Raw genomic sequence first — 22,405 nt, 5'->3', positions numbered from 1 at the left:
ATGGAGCTGGAGAACCAAACCTCTGTCGAAGAATTCATCTTTGCAGGACTCTCCAGCCACCGAAGGACACAGCTTCTGCTTTTTGTGGTCATCCTCATTATCTACATCCTGACTGTGGTGGAGAACCTGCTGGTCATCCTGCTGGTGCAAATGGACTCCCGCCTCCACACGCCCATGTACTTCTTCCTGATGAACCTCTCGGGCATGGAGATTTTGTATGTCTCCTCCAGCCTGCCCCAGATGCTGGCAAACCTCCTGGCTGGACATGGAGTCATTTCCATTGCACGCTGTGCTGCCCAGATGTACGTAGGGGCGCTTTCAGGTGGTGTCGAATGCCTCCTGCTGGCTGTGATGGCTTATGACCGCTACTTGGCCGTCTGTCACCCTCTGCGATATACTGTTGCCATGGGCAGAGGGCGCCAACTGCAACTTGCCTTTGCTTCCTGGGCAGCAGGCTTCGTCATTGCCACAATGAATGTGACCGGCACCTTCCGCCATGCCTTTTGTGGTTCCAACCACATCAACCACTTCTTCTGTGAGCAGCCCACAGTGCTGAAACTTGCATGTGGTGATACCCACATCACTGAGGCCATCATGTTTGCAAATGGCTTTGTCGTTTTCGTTGGTCCCCTGTCTGTTATCTTGATATCGTACATGCTCATCCTGTCTTCTGTCTTACGAATGCGGTCCTCTGCCAGTCAGCACAAGGCCTTCTCTACGTGTGGCTCCCACTTGGCCGTAGTCACCATCTTCTATGGCACCGCCATGTCTGTGCACATGAACTCACAGTCAGGTGAGCACCCTGATCAGGTCAAAGAAATAGCTGTCCTTTATATTGTGGTTACCCCTATGTTCAATCCTCTCATTTACACTCTAAGGAACAAGGAAGTCCATACAGCAGTGGCCAAGGTGTTGCAAAGAAGGAGATTTGAGCGAAATGGTTGAACTTTGATCTCCTGATGAATTGGTTGGGTTGTGGCTAGGAAAGATCGGATGCCCTCTATGAATGCTACACCATAGTGTCTCCTATATGAAGGACACATCTATCAATGGCTTCTAGCCTTAAGGGCTGTAGGCTACCTCCATGTTCAGAGGCAGGGTGTCTCCAACTTGCATGGGAGCAATGGCAGGAGAGGGGGCATGCCTACATCTTCCATTTGTGGGCTTCCCGGTGGCATCTGGTGGGCCACTGTGGAAAACAGTGTGCTGGACTAGGGAGGCTGTAGCCTGATCCAGAAAGGTTGTTCTTTTATTCTTGTGTTCTACATTTGGAATGAATAAATGAAGGCCTCAGCATCAGATTTTCTGAACATTCCGATAATTTTTAATGTTCTTCTGAAAACCCCACCCATCCACCCACTTAACATTCTTTTCAGGTGGAAAAATTGGAAATTGAGGCAATCTGGAAGCAAAAAAACTCTTATGAACTATTTTTTCTTTCAGAAGGAAGAATGAAATGAAATGTATTTTATGCAATGAAATTGTGAATGAAATGCATTTTAAGGCCACAGTTTAACAAGCTGTTTAAGTGTCGTTTCCCCCTCGAACTGGTTTTTTTAATAACTATGCAAAATAATCAACAGTATTAGGCAGTTACTAATAAAAGCTGAAAAACTGGAAAGGTTTGTCTACATCTGTGCACACCTTCAAGTCCCTGAACTCCACGGATATAAAATGAATGAGTTATTTTTTTTATATAGAAATTTGAGAGGGTAGTATTTTTTCAAGGCTATATTTTTTATGGTTCCAAGGACATGTTATGAATTTTATTATTCCAGTACCGTGTCCTGGTATGGGGTTGCAAAATTCTGCTAACAATAACTCTGACCATTTTAGTACATCCAAAAACACAAACAAAAGACTTCATAGGGTTCAATCAAGTAGCCAAGGAAATTCAACTGGAAACCAAAATTGTGATGCAACCTGACCAAAGATACTACTATCGGTGGGATAATCCTTAAAAGAACTATGACTGTTCCTTAATGGAACAAAATCACACACACGGTGTGTGTGTGTGTGTGTGTGTGTGTGTGTGTGTGTGTATAATCTAAGATAATAAATTAAAAACTTAAAAAACTGAATCCAAAAATCACAAATCATAACTCATTCTTGACCCAAATCCATTTGGTTATTCATGTCTGAATACATGATTGATATACTAGCTCCTAGAAGATCAGCCATATATTAATATTTTAGGGCTTCATAGATTATAACCAGCACCTTATATTTTGCCTGGAAACTTAGTTGTAGCCAATGTAGCTCTTTTGATATAGGAGTAATAGGGTCTCTGTGAGATGACCCAGAGACCAGCCTGGCTGTCGCATTCTGTATCAACTGCAGTTTCTGGATGATGTACAAAGGCAGCCCCATAAAGAGCTCATTGCAGTAGTCAAGTCTGGAGGATACCAGCGTATATATTACTGTTCTGAGGTCATTTATCTCAAGAAATGGACACAGCTGGCATATCAGTAGATGCTAATAGGAAGCACCTCTGGCCACTGCTTCAACCTGTAACACAAGAGAGAGATTTGGAAGCAGATTTGGAAGAGCATTCTCTCTTTAACTATTTGTGCATATTCTTATTCTATTGATAATACAATTTATTTCATTATCAGTCAGGTATTTATTGGGTTTTTAAAAAATTGTATTTGCTTTTTGGTACCTCCCTCCCTCCTTATCTCCTGTTCATAAGTTAGCCCAATTGTGCCTCAGATGTTCATGTGTCTGGCATCTTGAATCACGTTGGATGACATCATCACAGACTACATTGTTTAGGTGTCCCTGTGTGTCACTCACTATAACTGTACCAAATTTGGTTCAAATAGATTAGGTGGCCCCCTTCACCTCAAATGTTCATGCATCCACCATCTTGGATTGGGGTGGATGACATCATTATAAACTACATCACTGAGCTGTCCCTGTGTGTCACTCACTGAAACTGTATCAAATTTGGTTCAGATTGGTTTGATGGTCTACAAGTTAGCTTACTTGCACCTCAAACCTTTATACGTCCAACATCTTGGATCAGGTGGATGACATTATCACAAATGACGCCATTGAGATGTCCCTATGAGTCCCTACAGCTGTTGCCAATTTGGTTCAAATTGATTAGGAGATTCCCAATTTAGCCCACTTGCACCTCAAATGTTCATGTGTCCACCATCTTGGATTGGAGTGGATGACATCATTATAAACTACATAATTGAGCTGTCCCTGTGTACCAAATACTACAAATCAGTTAGATGGTCCACAAGTCAGCCTCCTTGTTCCTCAAACATTTACATGTCTGCCATCTTGGATTGGAGTGGATGACATTATCACAAACTGTGCCATTGAGATGGCCCTATGTGTCCTACAGTTGTAACAAATTTGGTTCAAATTGGTCAGACAGTCCACAAGTTAGCTCACTTCTGCCTCAAACGTTCATGCATCTACCATCTTGAATTGGGGTGGATGACATCATCACAAATTATGCCTTTGAGGTGTCCTATGTGTGCCTGCAGCTGTAGCAAATTTGGTTCAAACTGGTTAGGTGGTTCACAAGTTAGCCTACTTGCACCTCATATGTGTATGTATCTACCATCTTGAATCGGAGTGGATATTATAACATCATCACAAACAACACCGTTGACATGTCCCTATGTGTCCCTACAACTGTACCCAATTTGGTTCATATTAGTCCATGCACTGCGAGGTTGATAGGCAGGGGACACACACACGGAATGCTGAGTGATCTCATAAGCTTACTGGAAAGTAGGCTAAAAATGATTTCCAGATTTCCTGGAGTTTGTCATGAGCTCCAGTTATTATTTCATTAGGCACCAGACTCAATCAATTAAAAAAAAAACCCCACCAATTGTTCTACCTCAGGAGTATCCTTAGCTTTACATTTCTGTAGTACAAGGTTTTTTGGCTAGAACTAATGCCTGTGATAAACACATTCTTGTGCCACTAGACAAATTCCGGTTGTTTGGTACAAGTCCATGTAGGAACAGAGGAAGCTGCCTTCTACTGAGTCAGACCACTGGTTCATCTCGCTCAGTATTGTCTATGCAGACTGGCAGTGGCTTATCCAAGGTTACAGGCAGATGTCTCTCTCAGCCCTATCTTGGAGATGCCAGGGAGGGAACTTGGAATCTCCTGCATGGAAGCATACAGGTGTTCTTCCCAGAGCGGCTCCATCCTCTAAGGGGAATATCGTACAGTGCTCACATGTGGTCTCTCAATTGAATGCAAACCAGGTAGGCCCTGCATACCAAAGGGGACAATTCAGGCTTGCTACCACAAGACCCGCTCTCCTCTCCAGCTCTCCATATAGAATAACTACAGAAGTTTGTACATTCAAAATTGGAACCCATTACCAAATATCTTCTTTCAAAAACCTCCATCTGGGAGGTACTAACAGACTTATAACCCCATACAAAATGTACTAATCCTGTATATCCTGTCTTACATGGCCAACGGTTATCCAGTATTTAAGAGGCCAAAATCCAGGGCTGCTCAAGTTCAACCCTCCTGCAGATGTTGGCCTACAGCTCCCATAATCCCTGGCTATTGGTCACTGTGGCTGGGGATTATGGGAATTGTAGGCCAAAAACAGCTGGGGGGGGGCAAAGTTGAGCAGGCCAGCCCAAAACAAAGAAGATATTTTAGAATCCAATATGGCCTATGTAGATCCTGCCCCCCCCCGATTAATTTTAATCAAAAATTCTGCTTTGACTTTGTAACATTGGATAATGCCATGGACTAATCAGGTCTGGCATGATGATAAAAATTAATTAAAGGGGTCTCATTGGAATTAAACGGAAAAGTTAGGCAATGCCTAGCCTGTCCTTTTAATTTCAGTGGGAATATTTTGAGTAATTCTCATCATCATATCAGCCAATAAATTTATATTTAAATCTTTATTCTGGCTAGAACACTGGGCAAGACTACAGGAAACCCAGGATCAAATCTGTGTTCTGGTGTGACATTCCCTTGGGCATCATGGCAGGATTGCTCCCAGATGAACACAGTACTTTCAATTCCTTGTAGGAAAGTTAGAAAAGTCTGCATCCTGGGAACAAACAAATCTAATAATTTTCCCCCATCCTGGAACAGTAAACTCTTGAGACCCTAGAAGCTGAGGTAAGAAGCTATTAATGATCCCAAGGAAAACATCCAAAGTACCCAAGCCGTCTCCATAAAGTAAACTATCATCATTATCTTATCGAATCCCCAGACTTCTAACAGTTGCAGGGAGAAAAAAGACAACATCTTGTCTGTCTTCCAATGCTGAGAATAAATTAGGCAGTTTCACGAGTCTAGATGTGTTGACCTCATCTTAGAAGTCTTGAACAGCTAGGAAGTGCATACAGTAGATCCAGGGGGATGGAGAAGCAAGACCTTAATGGGAGACACATAACTTGCATGTCTAAGTTCTTTGCCATCTGTCTTTATGGGTTGGAAGGATGTCTCCTGAAGGACATGGAAGGATGTCTCCTGAACCCCAGCAAAACTGCTTACTATCTCTTTTGCTGGTGTTAGGCTAGATGTCCCATTTCTCTAGCCCAGTATAAAGCAGCTTCTCCACTAGAGGCCAGGGACCTCCTGGGGGAAAAAACCTCATTTCCTTCCAGCCTACTCGTAATGCAGCCTCAAATTGCTAAGAGCACCAAGGTGAGTAGAATACCCCCAACCAAAACTATACATACACCAATACCTCTTTGTGTGTTTTTGTGTCTGGCTGTCCAAAGCCCAGAATTAATTTCATAGGATCTTTACACCTTGGCATTTTAGAGACAGGAAATCTTAGGTGCTTTCTTCTCACATACAAAATCTAGTCCAAGCCATCTGGCAGCTTTTTCAAGAGAGCAAGGAAAAGCCCCATCTCTAGCTGTGGGGTGTAGGTTTCCCGAAGAAGCCACTGATGGATCAGGATTATTTCCGCATGATTTTTTTAAACATCTTGTAGCAGACCTAAACTCATCCATCTGCTGTATGCCTCAGCATAAGCCAACAGAGAAAGAAATTCTTCCGTGGTTAATGTGGAACAGCTGGGAGAAGCACAACTGTAAGACTATATTCAAATATTTCCATTTGAGACTTTGAGCTGAAGAGCTCATCTTGAGGTGTTAGGGAATAGGCAACCTTGGCTCTTCAGCTGTGGTTGAACTACAACTCCCATCATCCCTAGACATTTATTGTGGCTAGGGATGATGGAAGTTGTAGTTCAATAACATCTGGTGATGCCTACCCCTGAATGTTATGAGTTGTTGTCAGGATCTATTCCAGATCTCATTTGAGTAGCTAGCTAACAGTGTCTATATTTTGTGCATTTTGTACTGATTTCAGTTCATGTTCTTTCTGTGTGCCACATCGGTTTGCAGTTTTGACTCTCCCCATTCTGTCTTTTAAGAGGTCGTTTTTGCTTAATTGCTCTGATTTCTATACAGAGCCGTACATACATTATATTCCAAAGATTAGCCATCCAAGAGCACAGGAGACTGAGCAGCTCTGAGCATCCACTCAGCTACAACCAGGTATGCATCTTTGTTCAGAGCTCTCATTCAGAAATTTGTGACAGAGCATCTGCTTTGCATGCAGAATGTCCCGGGTTCAATCCCTGGCAGCATCACCCAGTAGGGCTGGGAAAGCCTCCTGCCTGAAACCTTGGAGAACTGCTGCCAGTCAGTGTAGACCAATGATCTTAACTATTTTTCAAGCAAGGGCCACTTGTATGGGTGCAGGGAGCCTTCAATGTGAGAGCTATTTCCTGCTTTGCTGACCTCTACAAAGGACTGTGTTTTTCTCAGTGCTGGAAGGGCCCTTTACGAGAGGCAGAGCCCATTCTTAAGAGCTCTGTGGGGGAAGCACTTCTCAGGACTCAGTGCATGCCTTCCAAGATGGTCCAGAGGCTGAAATGGAGTCTGTATCCTTTAAAGGAGCCCCACTGATGATGATGATAATGATAATGATAATTTTGTTTTTATACCGCCCTTCCAAAAATGGCTCAGGGTTACACAGAGAAATAACAAACAAATAAATAAGATGGAACCCTGTCCCCAAAGGGCTCACATTCTAAAAAGTTAGCAGGGGCAATGCGGGGCAACGTGTCAGTGGTAACAGCCACTTTTGGGAAAGAATGCCTCTCCACATGTGTAATGATCAGAACACAAGAACAGCCCTGCTGGATCAGGTCCAAGGCCCCTCTAATCCCGCATCTGTTTCACACAGTGGCCCACCAGATGTAGGGATGTGCATAAAACCGGTTCTCCCGGTTCGGTTCGGGTCCGGACCGGGTCCGGACCGGACCGGGGAGGTTCGGTTCTGGTTTTGCCGGACCACCCCCCCGGTCCGGTTCGGATCCGAACCGGTTCGGATCCGAACCGAACTGGTTCGGATCACAAAAAGTGGCTGGTTTTGAAGGGGACATTGTGTTCTACCTGCCACCTAAATTTCAAGTCGATTGGACCTTCCTCTGATTTTTTACAAATTTTTTTTAAAAAATTAATTCTTGCCCATAACTCGCAATGTGGAGCCCTTAGGGGCAAAAAAGCTGGGGTGGGTGGTAGCCACCCATGGGTGTCCTCCACCCCAAAAATCCCAAGGCAATTGGTTGCTCCTAGTATTATTGGTGAATTTTTGAAGAAAATTTTTTTTCCATTGCCTAGAATGGGGGTTTGGGGCTGCCCCAGACCCGCCTCTGTGGGGTGGCAGCACCCCCAAAGTGGGTCTGGGGCCATGGCAAAAATGCCCTCAGTCCCTCCCTGCAATCCCCGTAGAGATAGGAGTGATGGTTCTGTTGTTTTTCTGAGGTGTTCTGAGTGTAGATTCTATGATAGCTAATGAGATTTCCAATGAGACACCATGAATCCACTCTCATTTGCTATCACAGAATCCACACTCACTCAGAACACCTCAGAAAAACAACAGAACCATCACTCCTATCTCTACGGGGATTGCTGGGAGGGACTGAGGGCATTTTTGCCATGGCCCCGGACCCACTTTGGCGGTGCTGCCACCCCACAGAGGCGGGTCTGGGGCAGCCCCGAACCCCCATTCTAGCCAATGGAAAAAAAAAATTTCTTCAGAAATTCACCAATAATACTAGGAGCAACCCAACAATTGCCACCCCATCTTTTTGGCCCCTCTCTCTGGGCGCCCTAACACGTAACACCTAGTCAGTCCATCTTAATGCCTACCTACTACCACCACTCCTATCCAAGCAAGTAAGAGGAGGACACTCAGAGAGACAACACCCACTCTCTGATCTAACAAAAAGGCCACAGCTGTGCTGCCTGCCAGCACAGCAGCAGCAGCGGAGCAGCACACTAAGCACAAGAGCAGCACACACAGAGAAGAAGCAGGAGGCGGAGCAGCAGAGCAGCAGACCTGCCGCTCTGCATGATGGGTGACGTGATGCCCAAAGGAACCACCGCCTCACTCAGTGCCTGCCACTGACTAGGCCCGACAGACAGAAGCCAGCCAACCTGCTCTGCTCTGCTCTGATGCTCCCCATGGATGATGCACACACACCCTACATCTGCATCCCAATGACCAGACCAGACCAGACCAAGTGCGCAGAGTCAGCACAGGCCAGCAGCCACCAGCCCAGCAACAACAACAGCTACTACTGCTACCACCACAACCAGTGTTGCCGCTACAATAACATTCCCAGTCCAGTCACGCGCGCCACAGCCTGAGCCTAGCACACAGCCAACAGCTGCTGCCAGCCAGTGCCTGGCAAGCCCAGCCAACATGAGGAGGAGAGAGCTAACAAGTAGACGGCGCACGCACATCACCAACCCATCACGACGGCGCAACTGCAAGGGGAGAGGGCACAATTACAGGCAGGAGGAGGAGGAGGAGGAGGAGGAGGAGGAGGAGGAGGCGGGCGAGGCAATCCTAGCACAGATTTGAAAGTTTAAAACCCACCAGGACATCTTCTAGAATCTAGACTTCTGTTTTTTCTACCACCAGCTGTAGTGTCTAGTTAGTCAGTGTGCTGTGCAGCTGAGCTGAGCTGAGCTGAGCTGCGTGTGAGGAAGGGTGATTGTAGCTAGTTCTTCAGTTTCAGCAGACTGAGCATTGAGCATGGGCAGTGGCCTTGGGAAGCAACACAATTACACGACACTCACCTGCTGCTGCTGGTCCTAGAAGTTGCCTCTTCTCGTCTTCACCTCTTCGTGTGTGTGTGTGTGTGCAGTGAGTGCATGCCTTTTGCCTTGCTGGAAAGAAATGCTTCTCTGGTCCACCACCACATATCTGCTCAAGGACACAGAGGCCCAAGGCAGAGGTGGTGGTGGCACCAGTGTGAGTGCATGTGTGCTGGTGGTGTTTGCCACCACAGGTGTTTTGTGTGTGTATGTGTGCGCTGCTAGCTAGGAGGGGGGAGGGAGGCAGGGAGGGAGGCAGGGAGGCAGGGGGGAGGAAAGGGGAGGGGGAGAGGGATGTAGAGGGGATTGAAGGGGGGAGGGTCCGGCTCAGAGTTGGTCAGCCACATATTTGTGCACACACGTGCTCACGTGTGTGCTTCGGTGGGAGAGACCAGACTCTCATCATCTGCCAGACCGGGGTTGGGGGCAGGTGAGGCGGTGGTGGGCTGGAAGGGAGGGAGGATGGAAGGTGGTGAAGAGGAAGGGGAGAGGATGAGAGGGGAAGGATGGAGGGAGGCATGGGGGGGAGGAAAAAAAACATGTAGACAGACACACACCAGAAAGCATCCACACACAGAGACAGTGCTAGGCATCCATTCACACAGACAGACAGACAGACAGACAACAGGAAGAGACAGACTGAGCCTGCACCACACACACACACACACACAGACCCGATTCCCCCCCTGCACAGTTATCAATCAATATGTTGTGTTGGCAGCCAGTTCATTGCTATTCTGATGGTTTTGGGTTTTTTGCCATCAGCCAACATCAACAGTGACCACAATCAAGATGAACATAAGATGATAATAATTCATTCGTTTCATTTCAAAAAATCAACCAATCATTTTCTCCATGTAAACCAAGCCCCCCACACGTGATTTCTGGTGACATTTTCAATAAAATCAATTCATTTGGCATTCATCATTTTGTTCTCCCTTTGTCACCTTTTTTTCTTTCTTTTGCATAATTTTGAGGCTTGATTTTGACATGGGGTTTTTAAAGAAAAAATTATTTACATGTTTATTTACTAGTATTTACATATCTACACTGCATTTTTGAACGTATACCCGCCGCTGCCGCTAAGTCTAGTACTCCGTGGGCTGTGCTACTTTGGGGGGGGGTGTGCCGTGCCCATGCCAGGTCCCCAAATGCTGACAGGTGGATAGATAAAGGGCCTGTGCTGGTCAGCATTGGGTTTCTTTTTAGGTGGGCATGGGCATTGTAAACATCTGGCCAGTCGCAGCACTACAACTACTACTACAACTGCATCTCTGTGTGGGCACACTACACGCTGCGACTGGCTGGCACGGCTCAGCATCTGTCACGTCAGCTCAGCTAGAGGTGGAAGGGGGGAGGGTAGGGATAAGCAGAGGTCGAGCCAGGCAGGTGACCAACCATGGGGCAACCCACGGTAATCACTCGCCCGTCTCAAACTGCAGCTTGGGGTAGCCCAACAGGGGGAGGTTCACCTTAAGGAAGACCAGCTGCTCCACCAGACCAGGGTCCAAGCGGGAGCGAGAGGGTGTCACCACGTCCCCGGCACGTGAAAACACCCGCTCGCTCTGGACACTGGTTGGGGGGCAGGAGAGGAGGCGCACAGCCACCACCGCCAGGTCCGGCCAGACTTGGCGGCAGCTCGCCCAGAACTGTGCGCAGTCCACGCCGTCTCCCTCCACAGGCTCCTCCAAGTACTGCGCAACGCATTGCTCAGCACTGGAGGGGGGCCTGGCAGGTCGAGCCTCCCGCATACCAGGCATGGCGCCATAGCAGAACCGCTGAAACCACTGGGCGGATCTCGAGTCGGTAGCAAATGGCTGCTGCGATGGCGCCGCCTGGGATGCCGCGCTGCTGGACTGGGAAGAGGGAGGGGAAGGGGAAGCTGACGCCGGCTGGCCGCCCATGCTGCTGCTGGGTGCGGGTTGGGCCACGAGGGCTGCCCCCGCACCACCACCAACACCCTGGTCTCTGCGGGCCCTAGCGGCCTCCTCCTCCCTAACCTTCTCGACCAGGATGCCCTTCCACCTGGGCAAGTCGTCGGCACTCACGGCATTGCCCTTGAGGGCTGGGTGACAGAGACAAGCGAGGACATACTCCTCCCTGTCTCCCAGCACATCAACGAGCCGCTTGTCAACCCCAGACCTCAGCCTCCCAGCCAGAGCACGACCCTCTGGCGTGGTCAGAGAGATATGGAGTCCACCCATCAGCTTCTCGAGACCAACAGCTGTGGGCAGCGCCTGGCTCAAGGGAGTGGTGTCGCCACACAAGCCCTTCGTGGCAAGCTGGAAGGGCTCGAGTGCCGACACCGCCTCGGACATCTGCTTCCACTCTGCGTTCGAGAAGTCGCAGACATCCAAGGACTCGTCCCTCGCCAGGGCGACAAGGGCTCTCTCCTGCTCCAACAGGCGCTGGAACAGGAGGAAGGTGGAGTTCCACCGCGTCTCCACATCCGTAGGGATGAGATGGCGAGGAAGGCCAAGGTCATCCTGCTTCTGGCGAAGCAGTCTCCTGGACTTCTCGCTGCGGTGGAAGTGGGCGGCCAGCTTGCGGGACTTATCCACAAGCGTGGCCGTGGCAGCAACAGCAGCTGCGATGGGGCGGGCCCCCTTCTCCTGGGACGCCTTCAGCTCCTTAAGGCCAAGGGCGTCCCTGACGGTCAGATGGAGCGTGTGTGCCATACACCGTATGTTCACACAGTCCATGACTGTCTCGACAGCGGCGGTAACGTTGGCTCCATTGTCGGTGACAATGAAGCCGCGGGAGAGGTGTGGACACCCGCCAATCCACTCCTCTATCTGGCGGTCGAGTACGGCCGCCACCTCCTCCGCGGTGTGCCTCGTGTCCATCGTCTCCACGTGCAGGACGGCCCACCTGTGCCGTAGTGCAGCGGGAGCCGCGCCGGACCCGGAAGCATCGCCCGCGGAGGTCCCCTCACTCTCCGGTCCCCACCGGTGGGCAGTGAGGGCCAGGAAAGAAGCGTGCATCCCACTGACACTGGTCCAGAGGTCAGTCGTGAAATGCACGCTTGTCCCGGCCGGAGCTGCACGCAGCTCGGCCGACACGAGCTCCCTGCACCGGCGGTACAGGGAAGGGACCACGTTCCGGCTGAACGTCGTCCTTGAGGGGATGACGTATTCGGGAGCCAGGTATTGGAGAATACGGCGGAAGCCGTTGTTCTCGACCACCTGAAACGGCTGGTCATCGGTGGAAATCATCTCCCCTATGAGGCGGGTGAGGTGATGATGGTCCACGCGAACAATACGCTGGCTGCCCGAGGACTGCGTCCACCGCTGGACGGGCAGTGTAGCCTGCCTGCTGGCTGGCACACTGCCGCTGCCCGCCCTAGTGGCAGATGCACAAGGTGCACTAGCGCTGCCAGCCTGTCCCCTGAGACCTGGGTGGTGACGCTCTAGGTGTCTCCACATAGGCGTCGTACCCAGGTGCGCAGGGTCCCTTCCACGGCTGACAAGCATCCTGCAGTGGACACAGCGGGCGTGGAATGGGTCATCTTGAGGGACCTCAAAATGCACCCATACACCACTGCCCTTGGCCTCCTGCGCCCTGGGCGCCGTCCTAGGCCGTTTCTCGCAGGGTGGCTGCAGTCCTAGGGGGGGGGCGGCCGCCGCTGCCTGCCCACTGCTGCCACCCAACCCGCCCCTTCCGCCCTCCACAGCGGAGGAAGGGCCCGGCTCAACTGGCATCGGAGAGGCAGGCCTCTCCTCCACCACCTTGCCAGACCGCTCCCCACCAGAGTGTCGGGCTTCACGAGGGGGGCCCCACTGAGCGGCGAAAGGATAGGGGGAAGGGGCCCCAGAGGGAGGGAGAACCTGGCTGCATCGCTGCCAGCCACACGGTCCTCACCGCCCTCTACCTGCTCTTCCAACTCCACAGTCTCCTCCACCTCAACAACTGGCGGTAGCTCAGCAGCACCTGGTGCCGCCGGCGAGGAGGGACCCGCCACAGCCCTAACGGTGCCTCTGCCTCTGCCGCGATTGGCGGCAGCAGGCGTGGGGAACTGAATCCTGCGCACCAAAGATGGGGCCGGAGCAAAGAATTCTCCAATGGGGAGAACTGGGGTGTCCTCAGGCTCCCCGCGTCCTCTCCCTCCCCGTGCCGCAGGCGCACCCCGCACCTGGCCTCTCCCACCTCTGCCTGCCAGCCTTGAGCGAGCCCTGCCCGCCACACGGCGCTCAGACATGCTGCTAGGTCAGAAGGAGGGAGACTTTAGGAGGAAGGCCAGAGAGGGTCAGAAAAATAATTTGGAGGGGCTTAGGGGCCAAAAAAAAGGCAGCTGATTTGGAGGCGGCGGGGGGGGGAAGTTTGTTTTCAAAAAAGGAAGTCAATTGGGGGGAAAGGAAGACTTTTTGATATGGGGGGGGAAAGCCAATCGAAGTGAGGGGGAGGGTGTCCTTTTTGAATTTGGGAGTCAACCACCAAGCCAATTGGGGAGATGGGTCTGGGAGGGTTTTTTTTTTAAGAAAAATAGGGGGTTAAAGGGTGGAACCCCGGTGTGGGAGGGTGGCACGGGCAGTTGGGTGGAGTAGTTGTGGTGTGGGTGGCAAGTTTTTAGCTTTTTTTGGGGGGGGAGAGTGGATGGGGGGAGGGCACAGCACCTACCGGGGGTGGGGGAGGGATGCAGTCAACGCTTGGGAACCTGCAGATCAAAGGAGGAAACCCTTATTTAGTGAACTGGAACACAAAGTGTGGGTTCTGGGGGGTGGTTCTCAAGTAATGCTCCTGTGGGGGGAGCATCAAACTCAATGCAGCCTATTTAGTGACTCTGAATTGCACACAACCAAAACCAGAACCCAGTCACACCAACACAGAGGTTGAACCCACCCACTCTGTGACTCTGCCCGCCCAATGCCATGGCAAGCAAGCAGCAGCAAACACTTGATGGCAGCCTCATGGATTGAACATCATGATCATCATCATACGTGTGTATTGGCCCAGCATGTAGTGGCAGCATCAGAGCCCAGCCAGGACCCCACTCAGACTGCCCCAGAGGCAAGGAAGCACTCTGGCATGGCATGGGCCCAGCATGTAGTGGCAGCATCGCATCAGAACCCTGGACCCCACTCAGACTGCCCCAGAGGCAAGGAAGCACTCTGGAAGGCACCTGTTCAAAAACCACCTGCAAGACGCATGCAATGCAACGCAACACACAGCAGCAATTTCTTTACTGGGCATGGGCATGAAGACACAAGTTTTACAACAGTACATCTCCTCTCCAAGGTTCCCTCCCTCCTCCCCACACCCAAATGCATTTCAGAATAGGGGTGTCCCTATTTAAAACCGCCAGCTAGGGAGAGAAAGGGGCAACAAAAGGTGCACAATCGCACACGCACTAACCCCTCTTCTTCCGGTCCTTCTCCTGCCGCTCACTGCTGGTCACGGATTCGCCGCCGCCAGCCAGCCACCCTGGGCTGAGACACAGCAGGGCGGCCGCACGAGGCACACAGGCAACCGGGGTAGTTCAACAACGATGGAGGGGCAGAAGTGAGGAGACAACACTATTTGTGTCGCTCAACTCACCCCCAAGCAGAGACAAAATCAACCAAAAACTATAAAAAGAAAAAAAAAACCGATGGCAGCCGCCAGGTGGGTAGGCTACTGTGTGCGGCTGCAGCTGTGGGAGAGGAGGTGGAAAGTGAAGGGGAGCAGAGAGAGAAAAGACTAAGAGAGAGAGAAAAGAGAGGGGGGCAGGGACAAAGAGAAAGAGAGGAGAGAGAGAGAAAAGAAAGAGAGAGAGAGGAGAAAGAGAGATGATAGAGAGAAAGAGGAGAGAGGAGAAGCGCAGCGCAGCAGGGAGGGGGGATTCAGGTGTGGGGGGAGGACACAGCAGTAGCAGCGGTCCAAAGAGGTGGGGGGAGCAGAGAGGGTGTGTGTGGTTGGGGGCTAGTGTGTGGCAGGGGGCCTGGGGTAAGTGGAGAGAGTCGGGGGCAAGGAGGAAAAGAGGTGGGGTGGGGGGAGCAGAGAGGGTGTGTGTGGTTGGGGCTAGTGTGTGGTAGGGGGCCTGGGGTAAGTGGAGAGAGTCAGGGGCAAGGAGGAAAAGAGGTGGGGTGGGGGGAGCAGAGAGGGTGTGTGTGGTTGGGGCTAGTGTGTGGCAGGGGGCCTGGGGTAAGTGGAGAGAGTCGGGGGCAAGGAGGAAAAGAGGTGGGGTGGGGGGAGCAGAGAGGGTGTGTGTGGTTGGGGCTAGTGTGTGGCAGGGGGCCTGGGGTAAGTGGAGAGAGTCGGGGGCAAGGAGAAAAAGAGGTGGGGTGGGGGGAGCAGAGAGGGTGTGTGTGGTTGGGGCTAGTGTGTGGCAGGGGGCCTGGGGTAAGTGGAGAGAGTCAGGGGCAAGGAGGAAAAGAGGTGGGGTGGGGGGGAGCAGAGAGGGTGTGTGTGGTTGGGGGCTAGTGTGTGGCAGAGGGGTGTTGGGGGGATGGGGAGGGGGCAACAACAAACAGCAAAGGAGAAACTGGAACAACTCGGGCAGCAGCAGCGATTAGGCTGGATGGGGTGGTTGGGGGAGGAGCTGGGCCTGGGCTAGGGTCTGGGAGGAGGGAGGGTGGGGGGGCAGGCAGGGGGGGAGGAGGAGGAGGAGGGTAGCAAAATATATAAAGCAATATATATCAAGAGAACACAAGCCAGAAGTTTAAAAAAAAATGAAAAGAAAGACTATAACCAGCAGAAAAAACTTGGGTGTGGGGGTGTGGGGAGGGGGAACCAAACACAGACTCTGAGGGGGGCCACTAAGTGAACAGAGACAATGAAACCACAATTGCTGCAAATTAATAATAGCAAATGAATAAGTGGAACTGCAAGCAAAGAAAACTGGACTCTGTTTGGCAGCAGCAAACTTGGGAGAAGGCTGGATGGGGTGGGGTTGGGGTGGGGTGTGGTTGGACTTGGAGGGGCAAGTTTGGAGCAGGGAACCAAAACTGATTATATGGGACAACAAGAAACAACAACAGAATCCTCTGGGGGTGGGGGGGAGGGATTCAGGGAACCAACTCGCAGGGCAGCAGCAGTCAGCAGAAACAAACAAAATGGTACAATTTAAGCAAAACCAGCAAGCAATATATAAATGAAACCAATGGAATGCAATGTGAAAATCAAAAAGTTGGACAAAAACAAGGCAGGACAAAGAGCAATAATTAATGGAAGAAGATTTAAAGCAATGAGGATGCAGTGGGTGGGAGTGGGGGAGGGGGAGGGTAGGCCCAAAGGATGAGAAGGGAAAGGGGGGGGGGAGGGCGGAGAAAAGCAGACAGACAAGGAACAGGGAAAATTGGGGGAAATTAAGAAGAAAGTAAAGTGAAGTAACACACAGTATACAGACAAGAGACAGACAGAGAGAGGAGACACACAGAGAGTCACAAAGGGCAGGTGGACAAAGGATTAGACAGAGCACACACAGAGAGACACAGGACACAGTCAGGACTCACAGAGACACCAGAGCAGCCAGCAAAGGGCAAGCAGGTCTCAGAGATGATCCCACAACTGCAGCCAAGAGAAGTTTCCAGAGAAGAGGCTTGGGTTTATATAGGTTTGAAATTCCCTCCTTTGGGAGCCCCCACCTTTGCACTCCCCCCACGGCCAACAGGGTGCCAGCTCTCAACAGTGCAACAGCCAAGCAGCCTACCAGACCAAAGGACTCATTCTGGCCAATCAAGGATCAATAGCGCAGCCAATACAATGCCTGGAAATAGCATCACAAAATGGATGCAAGGAGGAGCAAAAGTTTCGGGAAGGAGACACAAAATGGAGGACACACTTGGAACTTTAAAGAGACACTCCAGAGACTCAATTTCGTTCCCGAACCGGTTCGGGAAACCCGAGCCGGTTCGGTACCGAACTGGCTCGAATTCGGTCCGGCTCGGTCCCCGGAACGGCCCGATTCGGTCCGGGATCGAGCCGCCGGATCCGGACCGGTTCGGGCGAACCGGTCCGGATCCGAACCGAACCGCACATCCCTAACCAGATGCCTCTGGGGAGCCCACAGGCAGGAGGTATGTGCATGCCCTCTCTCCTGCTGTTGTTCCCCTGCAACTGGTATTGAGAGGCATTGTGCCTCTGAGGTCAAAAAGGTTGTGTTGTTGGAGATGCCCCCCCATTGGGGACGCCCCCCCTTGACTCCAACATTCAACCCAGAGATACCAGCCCAGAATTATATGGAATTCAGGCCTGTGTCTAGTTCCATTTTATTAAGGAATGAATTACTGCCTGGACTCAAGGTGAACTGACACCCGGGTCTTTTGCCTGCCTCATGCACTGCTTTGTGAAAGAGGAAGCAATCCAGCATTGCATTGTGAAATGGGTACTCAAGGAAGCACAAAAGCCAGGCCAGAACAATCCAAATGCTAAAATGTGACTCACTATCCGATAATGTCTGTGGAAGAGGCCAGAGGCTGATCTCCCCTTTCCTGTGGCAAGAAGTCTATGTTAATCTTTGTCAATGATTGACTCAATTGCTCGCTATAGAAATTCAATATAGGTAAATGCACACAAAGAAAACACCTATAGACTTTAATTCTTACTTTACTAACACTTTAACACCTTTTGGGATCAGGCTAGCAAATCTGGGACAAGAGAAGATGCCCATTTGCAGCTCAGAGATGCAGATTTGCTTTGGGCAATGTCCCCCCTCCCACTTTCTAAGCTCACAGCTTACAGAAGATGGGATTCAGATCTCTCTGGAATGGCCAATATCCTGAATAATTAAAAGACATTATCCAGAAGGTAACAGCTTTGTCACCCTTTTGGGGACCCAGGAAAAGATGAGGAGATGTGAATAGACTCTATGAGAGATCAAAGGAAAATACAACTATAAAGAATGAGGCTACTGGACAGAGAGCTAGCAGTCTTGTGCCTTCATGCAATCTTCTGCCTACAAGCAAGACTTGCTCATGAGTAATCCAAGAGTTTGCTGCCCAAGCCGCGGGGCTAGAAGCAGGAACTCTGTCCATGGACAGGAACTGTCTGTGACTTCCACTGCGCAGTGAGAAGTCAAGACTTCCCCAGCCATGGTGCTCTGACTCTCAGCCGTGCTCTGAGCAAACTGCATGCTTGATCTAAAAGCTTCTGTCTCCAGCCAAAAGCTTCTCTCCTTCAGCTGAAAGATCCACCGTTCTCAAGCCTCTGATCCTGGTAATATGCTGCCTCTACAAGCCTTGGATCCCTCCATCCTTTCCCCTTCTTCTCCTTTCCCCTCATCCCTCTGCTAATTCCTGATCTCCCCAAACCATGCCAGCCCTCAGCCTTCCTTACCTCCCCCCCCCCCTTTTCCATCTATATCTGAATTGTATTAGGCTCTAGGAAGATTTAATACACACACATATGTTAGTTAGGAACACTGGGTGAATATTGTTGCTGGCTAGGGTTGAAATACTGTTAGTAATACTGATAGAATGTTCTGCTTTCTGCTCAGTTAGATTGATGTTGTTATTCTTTTATACTCAATAAAGCCCATTGAATCATTTAGGATTGGTCTGATCTCCTTTCTTCCTTGCGTCCAGATCCTACATGGTCACTATATAAAAGAACTTGGTCACTTGGTGACACTATGAGACAGGCCTAATTTTGTATGCTAGCTAATGAGCATATTTAGTATATAAACCAGGCCTGGACCACAACAGTGTCTTCCGGGACAAAAGCGGGGGGGGGGGGAATACAAAATCCCTCCTCTAGCTGTGAGGAGTTCCGGGTAGCACTTTTTAATATGAGTTGATTCACCCTGCCAAGGGAATATTCTGGGAGAATTAAGTGGGAAGCCCCTCCCTAAAAAAAAGGTTTGAGCAACCTTAGGCCTTCAGGAGCACATACCTAGGGCAGGGCCCAATAAGGAGTGACACTCCTTAACAACAATAATTATTTATTCATAATTGTATAATAAGGAAAACTATAGAAGCAACATTGGCTGCTTCCATTAAAGTAAAACCCTTCCCCAGGAACTGCACAAACCATGCAGTCAGACATAAGCCCTTAAAAATAAATTCCCAGATGTGTCTAGTTAAACTGGTCTCTATCCTTCCAGCTAAGGAACTCCCAGTTGATTCCCACCCGAGGCTGTTAGACTCCCTTTGTCCTACAGTAATTGCTGAACAGACTCCCTCCCTTCTGGGAGACCTCAAGGAAGAACTGGACTCCCACACATTCCCTACTCCTCTATAAGCTGTTGTCTAGTAAACCCTGCCCCTCACTGGATTGGACAACAGGGATTGGATTCTCCTGGACTTTCTTCCATATTTGGAGAAGCCCACCTTCCAGGCAGTTACTCAAGTTGAGGCCTAGTCCTCCCTCAAGCCTATCACTACAACATGGTGCCAGGGTGACCATGTGGAGTATTCAGCTTCAGCTGAAGCTCCACACAGGCCCAATAAGCAATTTTTACTCAGGGAGTCACAACTTAGGGCTGATGATAAAATAATAATAATAAAATTAACAAATTTATTTGTTGCCCACTCTATAACAATTGCTCTATGAGCAGATCATGAAGTAGGGCAATAAAAATGACTAAAACATACAATGAAAAAGAAAGGAAAGATTGTGCCGTCGAGTCGGTGTTGACTCCTGGTGACCACAGAGCCCTGTGGTTGTCTTTGGTAGAATACAGGAGGGGTTTACCTCCTGCACCGCCCAGAGTCTTCGGAGTGAGCGCTATATTAAATGATTCTAATAAAGAAATAAAGAAATTAAATTTACCATTGCCTCCTCCCGCACAGTATGAGATGATGCTTTTCAGCATCTTCCTATATCGCTGCTGCTTGCTATGGGAGTTTCTCATAGTCTGGGAAACACACCAGCAGGGATTCAAACCAACAGCCTTCTTCTCTCTACGTAGGTTGCTTCGCCGCTGCACCATTAGGTGGCTCATACAATGAAAAGCACATTAAAAGAAAAGTCAGTTACAATAAAATACAAAAACTTGGGGGGAAATGTTTTGAAGGGAGCTGCCACTGCTCTGGAGCCTTATAGGGAGAATACTGATGTAGACAATACTGAGCTAAGATGGACCAATGGTCTGACTCTGCATAAGGCAGCATCCTACAGTATTATTCTGGATGTCAGCTGAGTGCAGAGAGGCCTGGAATGGGCCATTTGTGACTGAGTGGAGGCCGGGAAGGGAAGGGGGAACCGTCGGAGACCCACTCGCAACAGCCTCCCCTCCGAGGCAGTGAGTGTTTCAATCCCCCCCCTACATTAGAACCCCTGAACTGGCCCCAAACTGGCGGAGGGTCAAGCCAAACCGGGCTGGATCAGTTCAAGGATGAGCCGGTTCACAGTTCCCTATCAGGAGGAGGCCGAGTAGAAACTCTGTAACCATGTAAGTCCACCCCAATTCAAGATGGCAGACACATGAACTTTTGAGGGGAAGGTGGCCTAAGTTGTGAACTGCCAAGCCGATTTGCACCAATTGGTGCAAATTAAGATTAGAGAGGATATTAAAACTTGATACCCCATAAATGAATTCTAGAACCTCTTTTCAAGTTGGTGGCTGTGTGTGTCCCCCACTAACAACTTTGAAATGTCTGGAGCAAGTTGGATCAAATTTAGTACAATTGTAGTGCCACGTGGGGACAATTCAATGGTGTTTTGTAATAATATCATTATCCCATTTCTATCCTCCACCTATGTGTGGTGAACCTTTTCCTTACCGATTAGGCTCCAGCAACGACTGTTTTGCTGTACTCTATATGTTGCATTGGGTGTCTTATAACAAAAAGGACATGATTTGGAAGATGGTAATGATCAATTAAAATGTTAGTGAAAGGAAACTAGGCAGATTAGTTCTCCTTGCTTTAGGATTGGGGATGGAGCCATGCAGAAGGCCCCAGGTTCAACCCTGCCTGAAACCTTGGAGTGCTGCGGGCAATCAGTGTGGACAATAGTGAACTAGATGGACCAATGGGCTGACTCGGTAGAAGGCAACTTCTTATGTTCCTAGGATTCCCCAGAGAATATCACTGCCTGTCACTGTTACCTTTTCTCCACAGGTAGATGGCCAGGATGGGGGCTGAGAACCACACCTCTGTCATGCAGTTCATCTTGGTGGGACTCAGCAACTCCTGGAAGACACAGATGGTGCTCTTTGTGGTCATCCTCACCATCTATGTGCGCACCGTTGTGGGGAACCTTACCATCATCCTGCTAGTGAGAGCCGACTCTCGTCTCCACACCCCCATGTACTTCTTCTTGACTCATCTCTCAGGCCTGGAGATTTGTTACGTCACCACCACCTTGCCCCAGATGATGTCTCACCTATTGGCTGGAAATGGAACAATCTCTTTCACCCAGTGCATGGTCCAGATGTACATTGCCTTGGCCCTGGGGTGTACAGAATGTGTTCTGCTAGGTGCCATGGCATACGACCGCTGCTTGGCCATCTGCAACCCCCTGGTATACGCCATAGCCATGGGCAGGGGGCGCCAATGGCAGCTTGCCTCCTTTTCCTGGGCAGGGGGCTTCCTCATTGCCACGATCAATGTGACCTGCACCCTTTCCCTTCCATTCTGTGGGAGCAACCACATCAACCACTTCTTGTGTGAGCTGCCCGTGGTGCTTAAACACACGTGTGCTAGCACTTATTTTGCAGAGCCCATCATTTTTGTGGCATCCACGCTGATCCTGGTGGGCCCCCTTTCTGTTATCCTGACCTCTTATGGGCTCATTCTTCATTCTGTCTTACAAATACGCTCAACTGCCAGAGGGCGCAAGGCCTTCTCCACCTGTGCCTCCCATCTAGCAGTAGTGACATTATTCTATGGTGCTGGCATCTTTACATACATGGGACCTCAGTCCAGCACCAACTCTGATAGGGACAAACATACAGCCGTCTTTTACATTGTGGTCACCCCCCTGCTCAACCCTATTATTTACACCCTGCGGAACAAGGATGTCCATGGGGCAGTGGCCAAGCTGTGGCCAAGGTTGGGCCTAGAGCGATGAAGTGGATTCTTAATGTCTTCCTTAACTGGCCCACATGTTGTTTAGGGGCCTCCGATCTTATCTTTTCAAAAGAGCTAGAAATGTTACGATCCTTATGGACACTTAACTGGAGCACCGACAGACTTGGGGTCACCCACAGATACGCTGGTTTCACAAACATCTGAAGAAGAAAAACCTAAGGGGGCAAAAAAACCCCAAGCCCACCCTTGAACCTGTCCCACGATAAACACACCTGAACAGACAGCAGATGAAACCGAACCTTCGCTTAAACAGACTGACATGGTGAAATTTCGCCATGGTAGAATGGACTGGCCCACTTCTAGCAGCAGGTGGAGAAA

The 22,405-nt window shown here is 50.0% G+C and overlaps 2 protein-coding genes across 2 annotated transcripts; both read left to right on the top strand.

The window, feature by feature from the left end:
- LOC128330827 (olfactory receptor 2D3-like) lies at window positions 1-945 on the top strand. The gene has a single exon (XM_053264192.1). It carries the CDS (start codon window positions 1-3, stop codon window positions 943-945), a length of 945 nt encoding a protein of 314 aa, XP_053120167.1.
- Window positions 946-21,128: 20,183 nt separating this feature from the next.
- Window positions 21,129-22,067, top strand: LOC128330826 (olfactory receptor 2D3-like). Its single transcript, XM_053264191.1, has one exon. The coding sequence runs from the start codon at window positions 21,129-21,131 to the stop codon at window positions 22,065-22,067; it is 939 nt and encodes a 312-aa protein (XP_053120166.1).
- The last annotated feature ends 338 nt before the right edge of the window (window positions 22,068-22,405 follow it).

Source organism: Hemicordylus capensis, chromosome 6 (assembly GCF_027244095.1).
Source record: "Hemicordylus capensis ecotype Gifberg chromosome 6, rHemCap1.1.pri, whole genome shotgun sequence".
Classification (NCBI taxonomy): domain Eukaryota; kingdom Metazoa; phylum Chordata; class Lepidosauria; order Squamata; family Cordylidae; genus Hemicordylus; species Hemicordylus capensis.
The sequence above is the reverse complement of the archived record's forward strand: the minus strand, read 5'-3'. Positions and strand labels throughout refer to the sequence as shown.